This window comes from Alexandromys fortis, unplaced genomic scaffold (assembly GCF_014885135.2).
Source record: "Alexandromys fortis isolate MF-2015 unplaced genomic scaffold, M_Fortis_MF-2015_v1.1 scaffold_222, whole genome shotgun sequence".
Lineage (NCBI taxonomy): Eukaryota > Metazoa > Chordata > Mammalia > Rodentia > Cricetidae > Alexandromys > Alexandromys fortis.
In genome coordinates this window covers 2,058,233-2,071,760 of record NW_026068108.1, presented here as the reverse complement: position 1 = coordinate 2,071,760, position 13,528 = coordinate 2,058,233, and the positions used below count along the sequence as shown (strand labels likewise).

Sequence of the window (13,528 nt, the reverse complement as noted above, 5' to 3'; positions counted from 1 at the left end):
AAAAAACTTTTTTTTTTTTTTTAAAAAAAAAGTGGTTAGATGAGGGCAGTGACAAGATGGTACAGGTGTTTGCTGCCAGACCTGAGCTCACACGGTAGAAACAACGACGCACAGACACACAGACACACGTACAATAAATAAATATAAAAAAATAAGTTTTCATCGTCCTGTGAATAGTTGCCTTCCTAAGGCACAGGTCATCACACAGTGAATTCTCTGAATTGTTAAAAATACTATTCATAAGTATCCTGTGCTTTAATTTCTTCAGTTTTGTTTATCTTTTCCTCTAGTATAAGGGATTGAACCCGAGACCTTACACACTTAAGGCAGTGACTCTACCACTGAGTTAACCTAGCCTTCAACGGTCATTTAAGAAAAGCATTTTTATATACTTAGCATATAATTTATACATAATATTTATGTTTTGTATATTATATATTTTAAATTTATATGTATGAGCATGTGCACTACAGGAACCTGTGGAGGCTAAAAGATGGTATTGGATCGTCTTGGACCTGGAGTTATCGGCAATTGTAAGCCACCATGTGAATCCTGGGAACCAAATCCATGGTCCTCTGCAAGAGCACTAAATGTTCTGAAATGCTGGGCCACCTCTCCAGGCTCATCAAATGCCATGTTTCTATTTGAAAGTTTAGTTTTAGAAATAGTGTTTTGTTATTGATGTTGTTGTCTGCAGTGTGAGATTATTTTTGTTTTCTTGCTCACATGAGGCAAATGCTCTACAACTGAGTCCTATTCCTAATCCTGGTGGTGGATTTGAACATGTAAACATGAATTATCTTCTAATTTTACAGGAAATATGTGGGTGCATGCAAACATGCAGTTCACTCGCATTGGCACTGGGGGTCAAACCTAGGGTTTCACATTAGTAGTTTCTAAAGTAGTTGTAGACTCAGCAGGTGGAAGAAAGGATAGGGATTGAGAGGGAAGTTGTTTGATAGGAATAAAGTTTCAGTTTTGCAAGATAAAGAGTCCTGTATACTGGTAGCACAGCAATATCAATGTATTTAAACTGCATACTTGAAAATGGTTAAGATGGAAATTTTTAAACTGTAGTTAAATATGGTGGCACACACCTGTATTTGTAGCTTCCAGAGGTAGGAGAATTGTGAATTCTTTTCTTAGAGTAGCATGTTGATTGTATGGAATGATGAACTATTAACTTGTGTTTTCAACAGTTCTGCGTTTTCCAGTTGGTGAGCACTGAGAATAATCGGTATAGTTTAGATCACATTTCTTCCCTGTTCACTTCTCAGGTAGGTTGAACCATCTTGTACATTTCACACAAGCACAATACAAAGTGTTGACCACCTCACAGTCATAGCTGCTTGTGAGTCTGAGGCTAGAGGCTCATTTGAACACAGGCATTCCAGACCAGCATAGCAACACAGTGAGACTGTCTCTAAAGGCTTTAACTGTTTTTAAGATTATAGTCTTAAACCAGGGGTCGGTGGCGCACGCCTTCAATCCCCGCACTCAGGAGGCAAAAGCAGGCAGATCTCCATCAGCTCGAGGCCAACCTGGTCTACAGAGGGAGTTCCAGGACAGGCACCAAAGCTACAGAGAAACCCTGTCTCAGGCAGTGTGTGTGTATGGGGGGGGGGGGTATCAAAACAAACATCAAAAGGAAAAGAAGGTGACATCTTCCAAGGTCTCCGAGGTGGGGGACTCAACTCTAGGGCCTAGGAAACCCAGTTGCTGAGGCACCCCTGCATTCGCAGTTGCTCAGAGTGTTTTCTGGGGAGCAGGCCCAGAATGATGCTGAGGAAATGTGATCTGAGNGGGGGGGGGGGGGGGGGGGGGTGTTTGTGGGGAGATTATATTCTTAAAATATTTCATGTATAGACAGTTGAAAGCCCACCATGTAGGTACTAGGAATTGAGCCACAGTTTTCTGGGAAAGCAGCCAGCACTCTGAACCAGATCTCTCTCTCCAGCCCCTCTTCACATACAGAAACAAAAAGTTTAAGTTGGGATTTATCAAGTTCATGCCCCATGTTGTGCTTTTATATATTTTTCTCTGTTGTCAATACAAACTTAGTCCCTGCTCTTTTCTCCTTCTTATTTTCCCCCATTTATTTCTAGGAAACACTGGTTGATTTTGCCTTGACCTCAACTGACATCTGGGCCCTGTGGCACGACGCTGAGAACCAGACAGCTGTCAAATATGTCAACTTTGAACAGTACGGACTGTTTAACTTCTGTCTTTCTGCTTAACCAGAGGCACAGCCACACTGAGATGAGAGTTTTTCGTCTAGGACCGTGTAATTTAATTTGAAGGATTCTGATCTTGAAAATTTTCTAAAGTGCCACCTTTTTTGTTTTTTACCTTTTGATTTTAGAGCAAATAAATACACGTAGGGTTGGGCTAAGATAAAATACCATATTTCTTAGGGGACTAGTTATGTACCCCAAATACTTCTAATCTGGAAGCTTACTGCTAATACCATGTTTCTTATACCCACAACTTAGCAAAGACATTGAAATTCCTATTTTTTCTCAATTTCCTTAAGATAAGATCAGAGGTAAAATGAACTAGTGTGGTTCTTTGGAACTGTCTTAAGCAGGAAACTGTTTTGCTCATGAGAAAATAAACTTCAGGATTCAGAATGTGAGTTAGTGAATATTGTGTCTTCCTCAGACTCAAAGCCCTGGCTTCAATTCCTGGCACCTCCAAGACTCTGCATGGTCTTGTGTGCTTGTTATTCCAGCACTCTGGAAGGAGAGGCAGGAGGATTAGATACTAAAGGTCATCTTCAGTTACAGAGTGAGTTTAGGGCCAGCCTGGAGTACGTGAACGCAAGAGAACCAAGAGATTGAATAGGGCTGATAGGGCTACAGAATAAAACCATGTCTTAAACTAAAGGGCATAGACTCTGGATTTGGGATTGCGAGCCTGGCTATGCGATTTATTAGTAAGTCTTAAGACTTTCTTCCTCAGCTACAAATTAGATGTAATACATCCTTCAAGGAGATTGTAGGGCATATACGAGTAGTTTTTAGAACAGTACCTTGTGTCATATATAGTAATAATCTAGTAAAGATCAGCTATTTTTAGATGTATATTTCAGATTTTAAATTGAGGGTGTTGCCTGTTTAAGATAGAACACTGGGGCAGAGAGATGGCTCCGCTGGCAGTTTCTGCTGTTTATCCATGAAGACCTGAGTTTGGATCCTCAGCACCCCTGTACACAGCAAACCAGTCATAGCGGTGCACACTTACAAGCCCATGCTCGTAAGGCAAAGCTTACTGACCAGCTTAGTCTAGCTAAATCGGTGACCTGTGCATTCATTGGGAGCCCTGTCTCAAAATAATAAGGTCAGGGCTAGTGAGGCATCTTGGTAAATAAAGTGCTTGCTGTGGGAGCCACACAATCCCAGAACTCCTGATGGAAAGAGAGGAGACTAGAAAGGTCCTTTGACCTCTGCGTATCTACCGTGGCACCAGTGCACATGCTTTCACCACATTATCATCATCAATAACTGGAAACACATGGAGAACAATTGAGAAATGTATTTGGCACTGAACTCTGACCTCCGCAAAGACATGCACATCTGTGCATCTGCTCATGCACACATACACACACAAAGAATACATACGTAAGAATACATAAGAACTGTACTTAGTAACAGAATTAAGTATTGATTGAACAGGGGTTCACTGATGAGGCCTTCCCTACTCAGATACTGCCAAAGTGTATTGCTATGGTTTGGTAAAGTTTTGGATTTTTTTCTTATAGCAATGTTGCCGGTCAGTGGAATCCAGTTTTTATGCAGCCTCTGCCAGAAGAAGAAATTGTCATCAGAGATGACCAAGACCCCAGAGTAAGTCTGTAAACTGTTACTGTCAGATAATTTGAACAGACTGAAATGAGAAGGCAAATGCACTGGCTTGTGTGGTTGAGATGTTCAGCGTCTGCTTTCAGACAGGGCTGGCATAGTTCTTTTAGGACTTCATCTCTTGGTTTTTTGAGATGGGGGTTTCTCTGTAGCTTTGGAGCCTGTCCTGGAACTACCTGGAACTAGCTCTTGTTAACCAGTCTGGCCTTGAACTCACAAAGATTGGCCTGCCTCTGCCTCCGGAGTGGTAGGATTAAAGGCATGCGCCACCACCACCCAGCAGGACTTCATCTCTTTATTCTGCTTCTTCCTTGCTGTTTTTGTTCTTAGATAGTACCTCTTCCCCTGATAGGGCCTACATTCTGTGTGCCTAGCCCGAGTGGTGTGTTAATTCCTCATGTGTTCACTGTCCAGAATAGAATGTTTGGCTAGCGTGACACCAGTGCAGATAGGGAGGTCAGAAGACGACTTTCTGTAATCGTTTCTCTCCTTCCATCATATGGGACCCAGTGTTCAAACTGAGATCATCAGGCTTGCTGGCAACTGCCTTTACATTGTTAACTGCTGACCTATTTCAATGGCTGAGAATTTTTAATTTTCTTCTTTAGATTATTTTATTTGATGTATATGAGAATTTTGCTTGTCTGTGTGTATGTGTACCCTGTGCTTGCCTGGTGTGGTGCCCACAGAGTTCTAGATTCCTGAACTAGAGTTATGGATGGATGATTGATTGGTTGATTTTTTTTTTTTTAAACTCTTTGTTCTTTGGGGACCCACCACCCATCCCCCAAATAAATACACAGAGACTTATTCTTACTTATGTACACCCAGCCTTAGCTTGGCTTGTTTCTAGCCAGCTTTTCTTAACTTTATCCCTTTAATCTTTTGCTTCTGGGCTTTTATCTTTCTCTATTCTGTATACCTCTTTCCTTCTTACTCCATGGCTGGCTGGGTGGCTGGCCACTGGTGTCCACCTCTCCTTTCTCTCCTCTCTTCCCTCTTCGATTTATTCTCTCTGCCTGCCAGCCCCACCTGTCTCTCTACTGCCTAGCTATTGGTCATTCAGCTCTTTATTAGACCAATCAGCTGTTATAGGCAGGCAGAGTAACACAGCTTCACAAAGTTAAACAAGTGCAGTGTAGAAGAATGCAACACATCTTTGCATCATTAAGCAAATATTTCACAGCATGGGGCTGGAGAGATGGCTCAGTGGTTAAGAGCATTGCCTGCTCCTCCAAAGGTCCTGAGTTCAATTCCCAGCAACCACATGGTAGCTCACAACCATCTATAATGAGATCTGGTGCCCTCTTCTGGCATACAAACATACTTGGAAGGAATGTTGTATATTTAATAAATAAATAAATCTTTAAAAAAAATATTTCACAGCATATATGAATGTAAAGCATCTTAAAATAATATTCCACAACTGTGGTCAGCTGCTAGGAACCAAAGCTGGGTCCTCTACAAGAGCAACAAGTGAGCCATCTCTCCAGCCCCAAACCTTTGTTTGTTGTTGTTGTTTTGACAGGGTCTCTGTCACCTTGGTTGTCCTGTAACTCAGTCTGTTGACCAGGCTGACCTTGAACTCACAGAGATCGGCCTGCCTCTGCCTCCCAAATGCTGGAATTAAAGACAAAGGCGTGCACCACCACTGCCTGGCTATCTCCAACCGTTTTAATGAATGTAGTAATTATGCACACCTGTGAAGTGTAACATGATAATGATACATATAAGTGATATGTAATATCAATTATAATAATTAGTATTTGTATCTGTTTAAATATTTTGTGGAATTCAGATAAATTTTGACGAGTATAGTTTACTGACCGATTACATGCACCAGACCTGGGTTCAATTCCCAGCATCAGGGGATTTAAAGTTTATAAAGATACAAGAAATGAAGAAAATTTGAAAAGGTAAAACAATAAAACATAATAGGCCAGTGTCCTCATTTTTAAAGGATATATCTTCAGGATGAATGAAAGAAGTTTCTAGTTGATGCCTTAGTGTTAAATGAGCTTAATGACTGTGGACTGAAATGACAAGGAGATGCATTTCAGAAACCCCAGTTTAAGTATCTGAAATGTGAATCTGTAGAGTTCATTAGTAATGGTGATTGATTATTTATTGATTATTTCAGTTAACAAATACTGGGTTTGGGGTTTTGTTTGAAGCCAAAGTCTCATACTAACTATTAGTAGGCTTTTGTTCCATTGTGTTCATTATTGCTCATCAGCTGGGCTGGAGAGACGTCTGCTCCTCCAGAGGACCCGGGTTCAGTCCCTAGCACTAACATGGCAGCCAGCTCACAGCCGTCTGTAACTCCAGTTCCAAAGGATCTGGCACCCTCACACAGACATATGTGCAGACAAAACATCAGTGCACATAAAAATAAAAAGAAACACCAGCTCATCAGAAGAAAGAACTCAGTAATGAAGGTCAATCAGGATGCTTAGAAGCAAATCTAGCTCATGAGCCTTATCAAAATAATGAGTCAGCATGGAAGTTTTCTTTTATAGTCTTATTTGTTTGTGAGAGTTCTCTGTTATTTACAGTACCTATTGTCAGTTTCTTTTATGTGTGAGTCCTTGTGGAAATGGGACTTTTAACTGCTCTTTTACCAATGCACATCAGCAGCAGTCTGGGTCCACCCTTTGCATTTAAGATTGACAGCTGACAACTTGTTTTTCAGTGTATCCAGTAGAGTGCTGTAAGAATGCATACCATTCAGAATGGCCTATCATCGAGGCCCCAGAAGCATTGCAGTCTTCACTTACACTGAAAATATGTAACTGCAGTACAGCTTCTGCTCAAGTACAGTTCATAATAGTAGAGATTCACACATTGGAGTCAGTGTGACCAGCTTGCTGTGTATTTTTCCCAGTTTCATGTTTTTCAGAATGATATAGCTTTTGTTTTAATGTTCTAATAGGAAATGTATTTGCGGAGCCTTTTTACACCAGGACGATTCATAAATGCAGCTTTATCTAAAGCTTTACAGGTAAGCAAGCAAATAGCTAATGTTTTAATACTTAAAACTGTTCCTGAGTATATATACATATAGTTTCTTGTAAATACTATTGTAATTTGTTTTAAAATTATTTTCACAAAATAAGACTTGTGACTGAGACGTAGGAGTAGGAAACATTTTCCTAGTAACTGAGGGAGCATGTCAGAGCCCAGATTGTGTGTCAACACAGTTGTGAAAAGAAACTGGCATAAACTGCCATAATAATCTTCAGACTTGACAGAGATTTAAAGGTTGGTTTTTAAGTTAGTTACAATTGATTATATGTGGTTTGTACCCTTATTTTAGTACAGTGAGTGTTCAAGTTCAGGGTTCAGAGTATAGAATACTCAAAATATTTTAGCTTCAAACCAGGTGAATATACAGTACCAAGACAAAGGCGGATCATGAATGAGAGGCGGCCTGTCTGTATTGTATAGTGAAACTGCCTCAGAATTACATCTTATTTTTAGTCATGACTTAAAGGTGTTTTCTATTTTTACAAAACGTGGTTTTTCCTTGTAATTTGTTGGTGTTGTTTTTGAGGAAGACTTTGAACTTCTGATCCTTTTGCCTCCACCTCCCAATAGCTAGGGTTCTATGGGTTTTAAGACAGTCTGACTGTATAGCTTAGACTAAACTCATACTCTCCATGTAGCCCAGGTTGGTCTTGAACTTTGATCGTCCTGCCTCAGTCTCTGAAGTGCTAGAATTACAGAGTGACAGTTTCCAGGCCCTTGGCTTTACTTCAGTGTAGATACATTCTCTCTGATAAAACTACAGAATGATATGATCACTTCTGAATAAAATAGTCTCGTTTCTTCTCTTCACCATTTCTTCATTGTTTATAATAACTAGTTGGGCTGTTTTGGGTTTGGTTTTGTTTGGTGGATTTTTTTTTTTCTTGTTTGTTTGGACTTTTTTTTTTTGGTTGGTTAGGTTTTCGAGACAGGGTTTCTTTGTGGAGCCCTGACTATCCTACAACTCCCTGTGTAGACCAGGCTGGCCTCAAACTCGGAAATTTGCCTGCCTGTGCCTCTGAGTGCTAGGCTTTAAAGGCATGTACCACCACACCCAGTAATAATAATTAGGTGTGTGAAAATACTTCTCATAGTATATAGTATACAGTTAAGATACAAAAGCATAATTAATGCATTTATTAATTCCTGTGAGAAGAATCTTTCTTAGTAGAGTGATCACCATCATTACTAGTCAAGTTTTCTCTGTAATCTTAGGCTGTGGGTCTTTGACATCACGTACACCTTTCTTTCCAAATAGGCAATAGTCATTTTGATTGTTTTGTTTTGNGAGAGAAGTAAAGGCATTTTTTTTTTTTTTTTTTTTTTTTTTTTTTTTTTTTTTTTTTTTTTTTTTTTTTTTGAGACAGGGTTTCTCTGTAATAGCCCAGGCTGTTCTGGGATTCACTTTGTAAAGGACTCAAACTCGCAGAGATCCGCCTGCCTCTTCCTCCCAAGTGCTGGGATTAAAGGTGTGCGCCACTAATGTCAGGCTAGTTATTTTTATTTTAATTGATTTTTTTTAAATGATGTACATCATTATGATTCTTTCACACTCATAGATTTCTAAAGATTATTCTGGATTAAATGTCAATTGCTATTCTGTTAGGAATTGTTTTTGCAATATTAGAGGAGGAGGGGGAAGAGGAGGAAACTGATATTGCTGTGCAATTGAATATTGCCTTAGTGCCTTCTAGGTGAGACTTCCTTCAATTTGGATATTGTATAGTATTCTGAAATAATTTCTTTTAACTTTAGATTTTCTGCAGGGGAACTGAGAGAAACTTGGATCTTTCATGGAGTGAACTTAAAAAAGAAATTACTTTAGCTGTTGAAAATGAGGTGAGATGTGGGTAAGGGTAGGATTAACAATGTTGTCTGTCTGATAGAACTGTCAGACTCGATCATTTTTATCATAATAGTAGAAAGATAAGGCTCAATCCTTATCATTAGAGAATTTGATAAGTATTTACATATCTCGTGGGATTTAATGCATAAGAAATATTTTGTAGCGAAAACCCCAGAAAGTTAATTTTTCTTTCTTTGTCAGCTCCAAGGAAGTGTAACAGAATATGAATTCTCCCAGGATGAATTTCGTACTTTGCAACAGGAATTCTGGTGCAAGTTCTATGCCTGCTGTCTCCAGTATCAGGAAGCCCTCTCTCACCCTCTTGCTCTACATTTGAATCCTCTCACAAACATGGTGTGCCTTCTGAAGAAAGTAAGCAAACTGGAGCATTCAGAGCACCTCTGCATAGTTCAATGAGTCTTCTAAATGTTACTGTGATACATGGTGCCATTTTTAGGACTTTATGTTTTTTAATCACTTACCTAAATCTATAATTCATTTGAACTTAATCTTCTGCATCAGTTTTGGTACTTTTAAATTTTTATCTTATTTGTTTACTTTTATATTGATGGTCTTACAAATTTAAAATAACAGTTATGAAAATAATGTGATGGCTCGTGCTTGTAAATCCTACCATCTAGAAGAGTAAAGGGAACACACCATAAGCTCCAGCTGAAGAAGCTGGAGTGAGACCCTGCTTCAACAACCAAACAAGATGATAATGATAACACAACAACAACAAATAGTGACAACACAACAATTTCTGTATTTTCCCACCCATACTCATCACTTACTGGCTTCCATGTTGGTGGGCGGATTGGTTGGTTTGTTGGTAGATGGGTTGGTTTTATTGGTAGGGATTGAATCCAAGCCCATTCATGCTAACACTCATACATAATGCCACTAAACTATATCCCAACCCCTTTGCTTCTGCTTGCTTGCTTAGCCTGCCTTTCTTCCTTCCTTTCTTTTTTCCTTCCCTCCTTCTCTCTTTCTTTTTTCTCCTCCTCTTCCTTCTTCCTCTTTATCTTCTCCCCCCTTTTTTTCCTCCCGAAACACTGATGCCTTGATATCTGTAAATATTTCAGCATATATCCCGTCTCACAGGGGGCTTACCAGTCAGTCATTCTAGCCTAATTTATGATTTTCAGGCCAGTGAGAAGCCTGTCTCAAAGGAGATGGACTGCATTCCTGAGAACGAGAGCCAAGGTTATCCTGTAGACACACACATGCACCCCAGTCAACCAAACACATACATACAAATACACAGACACATATGTAAAAATGGAAACTTAGCTTGCTCTATCATTCTGACTTTGCTGAGCCTTAGACATGAGGCCTGCATGAATTAGGTAAGCCATCTACCATTAAGTTACATCCCCTAGTCACTTCCAATTTTTAAAAAATGACATGGAATTATTAATAAATATTATGTACAATATGATTTGTTGTTTATATAATGCATTATAGATTATGAGTTATTTTACATGGGCTTCTTTTTGAATTATTAAAACAATAATAATAAGGCTTTCTACTTTCAGGGATACCTGTCTTTCCTGGCGCCATCTTCCTTAGTAGATCATTTGTATCTCCTGCCTGATGAGCACCTTTTGACAGAGGATGAGACAACCATATCGGATGGTAATAATCATTGTTCTGCCTATAGTTGATCCTCTTCCTATATGAACCTTATGTTTTATGTCAAATGGCCACAAAAAACACTAATTACCACTGTGATCTGTTTTGATGAATTTACCTCACTGAAGATACTTTAAGCTCGAGAGGCTTAAACACCTATGTTATAGAATTAGTGATGCTTCTCTATATATTTATATTTCTCTGTATATTTATAGTTATATACTATACTATATTATATATATAGACTGTCATGGCTTCAGACATCAGTGTTAACATTCTCTTACTCCTAGATGCAGATGTGGCTCGGGACGTCATATGTCTTATAAAATGCCTCCGGATGATTGGAGAGTCAGTTACCATGGATATGGCAGTTTTGATGGAAACCAGTTGTTATAACTTACAGTCTCCAGAAAAGGCTGCAGAGCACATTTTGGAAGATTTGATCACTATTGATGTGTAAGGAGAATTTAGGGTAAAGTGCATTTTCTAATGGAATTTAGCAGTATTATCACAGATTTTTTAATAGGTAGTCAAGTATATGAAAAATCTTAGTTTAATGTTAAAGTGATTGTTCTTGAGTCTACATAGGTCTTTCCTTTTGTGTGTGTGGTGTTGGGGAGGAACCTACCTTGTGCATTCTAGGCAAGTGCTCCACCACTAAATTACATCCACAGTACCTTTTTTTTTTTTTTTTTTTGGTTTTTTGAGACAGGGTTTCTCTGTGGTTTTGGAGCCTGTCCTGGAACTATCTCTTGTAGACCAGGCTGGTCTTGAACTCACAGAGATCCGCCTCCCTCTGCCTCCCGAGTGCTGGGATTAAAGGCGTGAGCCACCACTGCCCGGCCCACAGTACCGTTTTATATGTTATAGGGGGCAAAGAAACTCAAAATATACTTCTGTTACCCTCAATTGAACTGGATATTCTTTTTTTGGGCTTTTTTGTTTGTTTGCTTTATTTATTTATTTGTTTGTTTGTTTATTTTTTAAGACAGGCTTTCCCTGTGTAGTTTTGGAGCCTGTCCTGAAACTCGCTCTGTAGACCAGGCTGGCCCCAAACCCACAGAGATCTGCCTGTCTCTGCCTCCCGAGTGCTGGGATTAAAGGTGTGCGCCACCACCGCCCAGTCTCTCTCTCTCTCTCTCTCTCTCTCTCTCTCTCTCTCTCTCTCTCTCTCTCTCTCTTTTGGTTGAACTGGATATTCTAAAAATATACATTTTTCCCTTGTGTTCATTCCCCAATGGAATGTAGTTTTATGTAGGCTCTTGATTATCTTGTGCCAGAATGACTGTCTCCACTACTTTCCTGTGGGCAGCACACATATAAGCTGTCTAAAATGTTATCAATAATAATAGGAATTTTCTAATTGTTGTGTAGAGAAAATGTGATGGAAGACATTTGTAGTAAGCTGCAAGAGATCAGAAACCCTGTCCACGCCATTGGACTTCTTATACGGGAAATGGATTATGAGACAGAAGTAGAGATGGAAAAGGGATTTGATCCAGGTAAACAGCAAAACAACAAGTGTGCTTTACAGAAAACAGTGATATGGGGGCTGGAGGGATGGCTTAGTGGTTAAGAGCGTGTACTGTTCTAGAAGAACTGAGTTCACCTCCCAACACCCACATCGGGTAACTTGAAGCCAGTTCTAGGGGATCTGAGTCTCTGGTCTGTGGACACCTGTACTCATGTGCACATACCCACATAGAGATAGACACATGTATGCATAGTTTTAAAAATAGTAATAATAAAACTTTAAATGATGTATTAATTTCATTTTTCTTTTTTAATTGTATTTTAAATTTATTTTGTGTATGTGCATGCAAACGTATGCTCTGGAGGTCAGAAGACAGAACTTGTGGGCAGTCAGCTTTTTCCTGCTACGTGGGTCCCTGGGAATGAACTCAGCAGATTTCTCTACCTGTTGAGCTATCTTACCACCCTTTAACTCCACTTTTTATGTTTCAGCTCAGCCTTTGAATGTTCGAATGAATCTCTACCAGCTCTGTGGTAGTAGCACAGCAGGCTATATTGTGTGCCGAGGTGTGTATAAAATTGCCAACACTCGTTTCCTGATCTGCCGAGACCTATTGATCTTACAGCAGCTTTTAACAAGACTAGGAGATGCAGTAAGTACTACTTGTGGAAAAACTTGTAAACTGTCAAACCTAGGAGAGCTGGAGACTTCTATATTCAGTGCTTTCTACTCTGGGTGTGTTGAAGGAGCTGGTGTGTTGAAGGAGCTGCGGGCCGCGTTCCTGCCACCCGGCTCCCAGCCACCGGCTAGCTTTACCCAAAATAACGACACACAAACTGTATTCATATAAACACTGCTTGGCTCTACAGACACCAGGTGACAAGGCTGTAAAGAGAAGCCTATCGCCAAAAAAAAGCCAAAAGGAAAAGAATGAAACTGGCTTGCTGTTCAGTATATTTGTTTTGACTCTTACTGTTCAGTATATCTGTCTGTTTTGACTATTACTGGTCAGCGCAGTGCTTTGCCAGCTGCTGCCCAACAGTGCAGCGTGTGACTCCCTTCACAGCGCTACTCTATTCCTATTTCCTGAGCTCAGGACCTACCCTCCTAACAGCTTTTCTGTTCTAGGTGATCTTGGGAGCTGGTCAGCTCTTTCAGGCCCAGCAAGACTTGCTGCACCGCACAGCTCCCCTGCTCTTATCCTACTACCTCATTAAGTGGGCAAGTCAGTGCTTGGCAACTGATGTTCCAGTTGACACACTGTGAGTGGTTTTATCTTTTATTTCATTGTATTTTAGAATAAAGACATGTTTTTTCAAGACAGGGTTTCTCTGTGTAGCCCTGACTGTCCAAAACTTGCTCTGTAGACCAGGTTGGCCTCAAACTCACAGAGATCCACCTGCCTCTGCCTCTCAAGTGCTGGAATTAAAGGTGTGTGCCACCACATTTGGGTTTGAGGTTGGCTTTGAATTTTCTGTCCTGGTGCTTTAGCATCCCAGTGTTGGAATTGCAGGCATCTTCTCTATTACATGTCTCGCATGTCTACATTTTGTTGTAAGACAGGATTTCCCTATGTAGCTATGACTAGCCTAGAATGCACCGTGTAGATCAGACTGACCTTAAACTCACAGCACATCCCTGCCTCTGCTTCCTGAGTGCTGGAAGTATGAGCCACCGTGCCTG

The 13,528-nt window shown here is 40.1% G+C and overlaps 1 protein-coding gene across 2 annotated transcripts in view; it reads left to right on the top strand.

The window, feature by feature from the left end:
* Nup160 (nucleoporin 160) overlaps positions 1-13,528 on the top strand; it is a 70,084-nt gene that overhangs the window by 11,165 nt on the left and 45,391 nt on the right. For both annotated transcript variants that reach the window (XM_050124294.1, XM_050124295.1), the window contains 11 exons: positions 1,200-1,277; positions 2,106-2,203; positions 3,761-3,845; positions 6,793-6,861; positions 8,643-8,726; positions 8,935-9,105; positions 10,275-10,374; positions 10,662-10,827; positions 11,746-11,873; positions 12,337-12,497; positions 12,974-13,107. In XM_050124294.1, the coding sequence (XP_049980251.1) occupies positions 1,200-1,277; positions 2,106-2,203; positions 3,761-3,845; positions 6,793-6,861; positions 8,643-8,726; positions 8,935-9,105; positions 10,275-10,374; positions 10,662-10,827; positions 11,746-11,873; positions 12,337-12,497; positions 12,974-13,107 (1,274 nt within the window). The remainder of the gene's footprint in view (positions 1-1,199; positions 1,278-2,105; positions 2,204-3,760; positions 3,846-6,792; positions 6,862-8,642; positions 8,727-8,934; positions 9,106-10,274; positions 10,375-10,661; positions 10,828-11,745; positions 11,874-12,336; positions 12,498-12,973; positions 13,108-13,528) is intronic.